Here is a 9,069-nt window from a genome sequence, read left to right on the forward strand (position 1 = left end):
ATTTTTTATCTAGTTCTATGTGAGGAAAGAGTCCATTCTTAAAACACTGTATATTACACACCTAAGTTTCTAGCTCCATACTAGATTGTATGGCTTTCATGTATTTGTGAAAGAAAAAGAAAAAAATATCAAAGATAACCTACGCAGTAAAGAGCAGCTGTAAAAAAAGAAGGGGGAGAGGGGATGGGAGGGAAGGGTAAGGAAAATTCAAAAGAGAGTGTTTGCCTCCCAGCATTTTCCATTTTTGCACATCACAATATGAACATCTGTCAGGCAGCAGAGTGGAAAGGTTTTCTTCTTCAGGGCTGTCTCCTGAAAGGAGGGAAATGGATGGAGGTCTGGAAACTTAATGAGCTTTTTGGAAGAAAGTGGTACTAGATTCTGCTTCATATCAACCGAAGGCAACAAAATTCATTAAGATTGTACTAAGTAATTTTTTGCTTCTATTTTGAAAACTTTAACTAACCATTGGTTTAGTGATAAAAAAGAAATCCATTGTTCATGGTAAAAGAAAATGTTTAGACTTGCGGTCTGAATTTTCTCTATACTCATGAAAACTGGAACATATCCTATAACTTTGTTGTACAAAGATTTATCAGAAACAAACAGTTCCTTGTTAACTGTCATTCAGATTTAGGACAAAGATCAAAGACTGCTGTCACAGGTCTAAGGTATTGACTTTGGTTTACTTTTTTCAATTTTGTTCACCTGATTCCTTACATCCCATTTGAAGTCATATATTTTAAAAGTTGGTAAGCCACTTCAGATTTTAACGAAGTAGTGAACTCTAATTATAGATGCTCTGCACTCAAGTAGGTGAGGGCTTGACTGCATGTGAGCAAACCAAATGAACTGAAAGGAATTGCTCGTGTAAATGAAGTTATATATGCACCTTACTGTTCATTGGATCAGAGCACAGGTTTCAAAAGCTTTAACTCAGCTTTTTCATTCCTGGCTCATGAAATTATTGATAAATAAGAAAACCAAACAGTGGATAGTTTAATTTAACTCCTAAGAATTTTTTATTCCATTTGAGTGAACTGATACATTCCTTTGTGAAATGGGAAACAACAGTTAATATTGTACATTTTTGTGTGACATCTATCTATTCTAATGTGGCAACAGAGAAGTTTCAAAATTTTTCTGCATTGTGGTAATGCGTTCAAGCTCATTTTCCCTGTGACTGGTGTTTCTACAAAAATCTCACAGTGAATGTAATAAATCTCTGGTTTTTCATACAACTTTATGCTTTATCTCTCTACTGCTATCACATTTGGTATTCTAGCCTACATCAGTTAAGTGAACAGTAATCTTGACATTAGCTTCAGAAGCAACGGTACTAACAGTACATCACATTAAACAGTATAAAAGTGAAACACTCCTGTGCACATACCTCAAGCCCACTAGTTTTCTGAGACACTTGATTAGTACCAACACATATGCAAGAGATCACTGGAAAATCATCGTGTAGGCTAACAAGTAGAATGCAAAACTTTGGATATTGAGTAGTTTGTTGACTGTTAGTTTACATCTTACTTTCTTCACCCCATTGGAAACAACAGCAATATCATCCCTACAGTCTAACCAGTAAAAGTCTCTCAACATCCAACTGCAAAATCTGCTCCAGAGTGTGTTTTTATATCTTGGAACACCAAATACATTTTCTTATCATTATTTAGAGTAATTACAACAGCAAAAGTCAGATATAAGACTTGGAAGCCTTATAAGAACTCTTGCTTCTCAACATTTGGCTCGAAGAAAGGAGACTGAGCAGCTGAAGATATTAAATGCAAGAAGTAAGGTCACTGACAGCACAACTGACATAGGGAAAAAAAAAAACCCAACAAATTAGAGAGGACAAGTTCAGCAGAAGAGAAAATAATCAAGAGATGGCAGGACAGTACGTTTAGCCTACAAATAGCCCTCCCTCGTTTTTTGATGAATGTATTTACTTAACATTTGATTACTTATTGTGTCCAAAACCGTGCAGTGGGTGAAAGCTTGGCATCAAGGAGCTGCAGGTGAGCACATCCCCATCCTATCTCCAGCAGCTGCCCCATACTGACTGCTCACTGTGCCAGTCCTCGAATGGAGGAGTTGCCTTTGGAAATGCTGAGCTGGTTGCAGATGACCTTGGCACAATTCCTGGCCCTGGTCACCAGGTAGGAACAGCCTTCGGCAGCCCCGCTGCAGGTCCTGGCTGAGCCCTGGCCCCCAGCACCATGGACCAGGGCTGCAAGCAGACAACCACAGCCATGGTGTGGCTCCACCACCCTTTCCCCTTTCTCTACAAGGTAAGGAGGCACATTTGCCTCGTTTCTAATGAGGGGCTCTAGAAAGCAGAGTACCTCAGAACACAGCATTAAGGGTGCTAGCATTGCAATAGGCAGACTGTCTCAGCAATCACCTCTGTAAGCCCATCAGTGTTGTTTTGCTTGTTTGTTTGGTTTTTCCTAAAAAGCACACAGCCTATACCAAAACCTCTCAGTCTGCTTGTGCTGACACTCTGCAAAGCCTCAGATCTATGAGTTTGGAAGCATTCCTCTCTCTCCTGTGCTTCTTTGGGTTTTAGTTCATTCTTCAGTCATGTTCCTGTCTATCTAGCTGCAAACAAGATTTGTGTTGTCCTCTTTTGTAATAAAAAAATAATTTAAAAAACCCCAAACCTCTACATTTTTCATCTTTCCATCTGCTTTTTGCATCAAGAGAACAGGAAAAGAGAAATTACTCCTTGAGACTTGCCAGTGCATACACAAAATTTGGAAATGCTGTCAGTGGTTTCTGCACAATCTAGGATACAGGCAAGGGAATAAACCAAGACTATGAACATAAACTCTCACTCTCTTTTTGAATGTCTGAATGCTACCAGACTCACTGGAACAAATATTTGCATTGTTATACCCAGAGAAATACCTACTTTCTACTATGATGTACTGATATTATGTGGAGAACAATATAGTTCAACTTGCCTTCGTTTGAAACTCAAAAGGGATAAAAAGGGGAAAAGAGTAACAAAAGGAAAAATGGATTTAGGGATAAAATGCCAGGAGGGACTTGTGAGCCTGAGCCATAGTGTGAAGCAAAGATAAAATATGCACAATCAGTAACCACAGATAATGATGTGAGTGTAAATCCTATAGCAAACACCAGAGCACTGTGGAGTTTTCTCCCTGAGATGATGTTATACTCACTCTGAAGGTCTCTGGTAAGTGACCTGTGGGAGAAAACATCTGCTGTGTCATTTCAGAGGAGAGAAGACTTTGCTTTGAAGAGACAAGGAATACATAGCAGCCAAGACTTTATTTTTAACAATGACTTGCCAAGCCAGCTGTGAACATTCACCCTTTTGATCATATACTGTGATCCATACACATTTAATCAAGACTGTAATTCTGTTCTAAATGTACTACAGGTTCTAAATGTACTACAGGTAGTAGTGTACGTTTTAGCATATAGCACCTTGCATTTTGACATTCAGATGATCGTGCTAATGCTGAGGTAAAATCCAAACTTCTAGCACTAAACTTTAAAAGCAAACAGTCACTTCTCAGTAACACTGTTAGTTTGTTTATTTCCATTTAGCAAACTGCCTATTAAATAAAAAAAAAAATGCTGAAAATAATTTGATTAAAAGATAGTTCAGATTATCTAGCTGTCAGCATTACTGCTGAGCTGGTAGAAGCTGTGGTCTCATGGCACTTGCCATCACGGTCCAGAAGAGAGGTGCCAAAACAGGAATGCTGTTTCATGTGCAGGTAGGAGAAACATTCAGTGGCTTCCCCTGCTCTTGCTCAGTCATTTTTAATTGTGCTAGCACCTCAGTTTGTGGTTACAAGTTAGGGCCCCAAAAAGCAGAGAGCTGACTCGGTCAGTGCCACTCGATCATGCTGCCAGATCTTCCACTGCTCATTTCCTGCAGCACAATCTGAAAGAAAGCCTGTTTCCATGCCTGAGCTGGTCTGGACAAAGATAAATCTGAAGGCTGCCTAGTGACTACTGTATAAACATACAAAATGTCTGATGATCTAACCCACAAAGCTTTGGTTATTTGGTATAATTAAGTGGAGAAGATGCCAAGAAAATAATTACCGGAAAGTTTTCTTTTGACAAACTTATGACAGAAATTTCTCAACTGCTTCAAGGAATTCCATGGATGAGCTAAGTCCTTCTAAATCCAGCAGATTGCCCTTTTTGTCATGAAAATTGAACAATTCAGTCTCTTCCTCTTCTAGTTCCTCTTGAAATAGGTTGGTCTCTGAGGTAGGAATGATAATGATGCGGGGGACTGTGTTGCTAAAGATAGAGCCCAGGACTCCATTAGCTTGGCTTCCTTGAGTTGCCATCTGTGAAGAACATGAGTCTCCTCTGCTGACACTGCTGCTGTTCAAACCAACGGGCAGAGAAACTGCTCTTAGGGAGCTGGTCACGAGCGTTGCAGGAGAACTGTGTAAGACTGGTTGCCCAAGCACCTTCTCCAAACAGCTGGAGGAGAGTGAAACCTAGAATACAGACACAGGATTTAGTGTTATCATACAGCATATGACTTTACAAACTAGTATTTGAAATATTTATTAACACTAGTCACTGAGGCACCAGTCATGTTTTCTAAATGCCTGAAGCATTGACTAGAAAGAGGGAAAGTCAAGATGTGTTAATGTCTACGGCTTGGAAAGCAGGATGTTAAGTGAAGCAAAGGAAGACATGCTCAAATATCAACAGAGACCAAAAAGGGAAAAAATAAAGAGGGGGGAAAAAAAAAAAAAAGAAAAAAAAAAGGAAAAAAAGAAAAAAGCTCATTTCTACATCCAAATTATTTTATGGTTTTAAAGAAATGTTTCTCCATTTTTGACATGCTTCGAGGTAGTGGATAATTGTACTTCTCTCCCCAACAGAAGAGAGCTCAGACAAGACTCAACCCCATTGTATTCTTTAGTTCCCTGAAGCTTCATCATCCCTGTGACAATCTCTGTCATGGTGCCACCAAATGGCTCCTGGTACTGCCTTGGGGCAGTCGGTGGCTTTGCATTCATACATTGGACAGTACTTCCACCAACAAAGAAGGGAGAACCAGAGACTGTGATTTTGCTTTACTAACCATTTCCCATCTGCCTCTTTTGAGACAACTTTGATTTTTAACTTGGCCCTGGTGGCAAGTCCCCTGTAATCTTTCCATAACTCAGTGTACAGCATGCAAATCCAGAGTAAACCAAGTAAGCTTTGCACATCATGAGAGATGGGGTTTGACTTGCTTTAGAAAATGACATTTAAGGTTATAAAATCATTGTGCCAGATACAGAGAGAGGTTAGAATTCCCTTCTAAAAATAATTTTTACTTTATTACTATGTGAGTTCCTGTGAAGCCTAATGGAATTTGGAGTACAACTAAGCTTTACTCAGATTGCTATAAAGCCTCTTTCAGAGCTATGGGTCTATTTATTTCTCTTATTATGCTTGTAAAGCATATTAATTAGCTACACTGAGTTTCTCCATAGCTTGAACTTCCCATAACAGTTTTATAAAATTTTTCCTCTGTTGCAGATATTCCCGTTATAGTCATAAACCTCATTTATTCAACTTTAGTTTTCCTGAGGCATTCAGGCATATAATTCCTAGGGATTTATAGGGTTTGGTGCTGAAACATCCTTTTAAAATGTTAGATCAGTTTCTAGCACATTTACAGCCCATCAGGGCCTGTAATCTTGGCCCCCTTTTCCTCCACCTAATCCATGGCCTCTGATACTGCCTTTATACTGATAAACTAAATAGTTCTTTAAATCAAAAGCAAAGCCAGGAGGCTTTTTGTTTGATTGGGTTCTGAGTTTTAGTTTTTAAGACTTAGGGGTCATCATTTCAGTCTTAGCAAGCAGTTTGGCAGAATATAGCATTGCATAGCATAGGTGTAGTCTGATTTTAGAGACAGAGAACCAAACACATTTGGTTGTCACACAAATGTTGTTTATGAAAAAAAAAAGTCAGAATTTTTAGTCTCTTCGGTCTCTCTGTCAGTCTAGGTTCAAGATTAGATTCTGATATATACTGAAGCATTGTGTAAATCTACTCCACAAGCAGGAATCATTCACCAATCCCTATCAATAAAAATTTATCCAGCCACTGTACCTACACAAGTGGAGGGAAGCACAATGTGCTAAAAAAGTTGTTTAAATCAACCTGACCAAGAAGAAAAGTCTGCTCTTCAAAATCAAAGAGAACAAGAGAATGAAAAAACCCAAACCTAAAACCACTCCTCCTTGCTTTAAGTGCTGTTCTCATTGCAGCAAAAGGATGGGTTTCTTTTGGATGTGGCTTAGTGGGCAGGATATCACTTCTGAGCTTTTTTTACTAGTTTTCACTCTGGGTAATTCCCTTGACACAAAATCTGGAAGCACAGAGCACACTTGGCAAATCTCCTTTGAAATGAAGAATCCAAACCTATCTTATCCTCATCATACATGCCTGCATTTTTATGCTTCTAAAAAGGCCTCTTCACTGCCATGCCAGGTTTCCAACTGTCAATCTGATACCAGCCTCAGCAGCTTCATTGTCATGGGGCTGGGTCCTAGCTTTGTGGTGGCACAGAAAACAGTCCTGTGTGGCTTTATGCTCTGGAAAGTGCCAAGCCCGAGACACCAACTGGCATTTTAACATTCACTTGAGGGATGTCTTTTCTTTTCTGACAACCCATCTGCAACTGTGGATTAAGGAGTCTTAACTTCAGTCAGTGGAAAGAATTCAGAGGTATGTAATTTTTTTTAGATGTTGTTAAGATGGTCTTCTTAAAAAAAACGAAGTGTAAGATTTAAAAACAAAAACAAACATATTTTGTTAATTCAAGAAATTAGGTGGCCTTTCACCAAATTCACGTTTGTATTTCCAGAATTGAGAATTTTTGGAAATGTTATGATTGGAATCTAAGTCATAGACAAGCCAAAAAAACCTTAAAAAAAAAAAAAATGCAATGGAGTTTCTTTAGTGTTGGTTGGGGGTTTTTAAGGATTAAATGCGTGGCCTCATAGTAAAACACTCTAACCAAGCTTGAAAAATTAATATGTGTTCCAAGAGAATAAATATTTATTCATTGCATTTAGCTAATACACAGACGACCTTTATACCATGTAGGAATCTTTGCTGAAAATATTAAGAAGAGGAAATAGATATATTTATTTCTATATAAATATACATATAAATAAACTCCACATATCTCAGTGAACACCACTGAAAGCCTCAGCATGAAGGTGCTCTGTTAACAGGTTATTTAAAAAAATAATCTAACAGATGTCTTTCACTGATGAAGTATAACATCCGAGCCTTTTTGTGGGATAAGCAGTTGCTCAGCTCCAGAGTAAGGGATATTTATTTAATTGAACACCTTTATGCAGACCACCTCAGGCTTATTTTCCTTCTCCTTCCTTGAGAGACTGAAAGCTGGTTCTCCAGAACCTGAAGACAATCTCTTGTCTGTTCCACTTGCCTACAGCCTTGGGCATACTGGGCTACTGATGAAGGGCAGCAGAGGTAGACTTGAGCCCATGTTGCCTGCCATCACATTTGAAGCCATTGTTTTTTCAATCAATACTATTCACAACAGTTAGAGGAAAAGCCCAAGGTTTCTCATGACTTGATCTTAAGGAGACACATGAAAGAAGAGAGGACGGATGCATGCAGGAACTGCGTCATCGTGTGGCTGGAAATTTCCAGAACAGCTCCTGCATCAGGCTGTTTCTAGACAATTAGCCTCAGAGCTGGAAGGGAGCACAGGGGACAGAAGCAGATGCTGCAGCTGCCCAGGGTTTGGATGGTTGGTTACAGACACTAGAGCAACTTCATTGAATGGTGCCTCCATCAAAACTGTGTGCTCCTCGGTCCAGTCACAGACAGGGGATTGTAACCCTATGTCTGTCTTTTCTTGAAAATGCAGCACTGATACATGCTTCACATGTGCCACCTACAGAAACACTTGTTTTGAAACTGGTGTTACAGTTCTGGCAGAAGCTAGCCTGCAGATGTCCTGTTGCTCCCATCCTTAGCAGTTCCTCAGAGGATGGAGTGTTCCTCAACCTCAGCAGGTTGGGCAACGAGCATGATGCATCCACAGAAGATGCACTGAGTACTCACCGTCTCCTCTTTCAGTGAGGGAAGGGTGGCAGCTGCCAGATTCTCCCACTCTTTAGGGAGAAATGGGAGTTTCTTTCTTATCTTCCCCCTCAACAAAAATAAAACATTTAATGTACACTGTAAAGAAGTAAAAGGGTGGCTTCCATCATGTCAAACTCTGTTTTGCAGCCCTAACTTTGTAATAAAAGGAGTCTGCCACAATGAGGACACAAGGGTCAGGAAGGGAGGAACCAGAGCTGGTGTAGATAAAGAGGCAAGAGGCAAAGAAGCCAACTTCTTCAATTTGATGCTACCGACTGTACTTCAATACAATTTTAAAGCTACAAGCTGATGCTGGCTTTCCAAAACCAGGCATCATATCAGTGAAAAAAAAGTTAATAACATATTATTGGCATTCTCATTAATCTAAAAAAAAAAAATAACAGCAAAGATGAAGAGGACACTGGAATCAGTACAATAAGACCTACAGCTGAAACAGGTATAAAGGCTAAATTATTACTCCAGAGTAGATGTATTGTAGCAAGATTAGTACTAAAATGGAGAGTTCCCAGCAGAGATTTTTTCCCTTACCTTTTCTGCAGTTGCTGCATAACAGCTGCAGGTCTTTGGGAGCAGGTCTCTCTTCTCCTGTCTCAGACTTGTTGAGAAAGAATGACTTCGGCGAGGCTGCAGTTTCTTATGAGCTGGCTCTACAGGGTCAAGCTCTACGTTGCTCCAGGTCTAATCACAAATGATGAAGAAAATCAGACTGTTACATCCTTTCTCAAATTCTAAATATCAAACAGTAGCAGAAACTAGGCACACTTACAGAAAACTAAAGGTGTGCTATCACAGGTCCCACACTCAAAACTCCCCTGGAGAGAGGCTTGAATTTTAATCTTGTTGCTTACCCTGGACTATATTTCTGAACAAAAATGATCTTTGAAACAGTGAGAAATTATTCAATCTCTTTTCAGC

The 9,069-nt window shown here is 39.5% G+C and overlaps 1 protein-coding gene across 1 annotated transcript in view; it reads right to left on the reverse strand.

Moving 5' to 3' along the window:
- Positions 1-4,112: 4,112 nt before the first annotated feature.
- The window catches only part of LOC103769333 (melanopsin-like), a 21,340-nt gene continuing 16,383 nt past the window's right edge, over positions 4,113-9,069 (reverse strand). The window contains exons 8-9 of the mRNA XM_008936519.1: positions 8,683-8,832; positions 4,113-4,499 (exon numbers count right to left, since the gene is read on the reverse strand). Coding sequence (XP_008934767.1) covers positions 4,113-4,499; positions 8,683-8,832 — 537 coding nt within the window. The remainder of the gene's footprint in view (positions 4,500-8,682; positions 8,833-9,069) is intronic.

The sequence above is a fragment of the Merops nubicus genome, unplaced genomic scaffold, assembly GCF_000691845.1.
Source record: "Merops nubicus isolate BGI_N331 unplaced genomic scaffold, ASM69184v1 scaffold9673, whole genome shotgun sequence".
Lineage (NCBI taxonomy): Eukaryota > Metazoa > Chordata > Aves > Coraciiformes > Meropidae > Merops > Merops nubicus.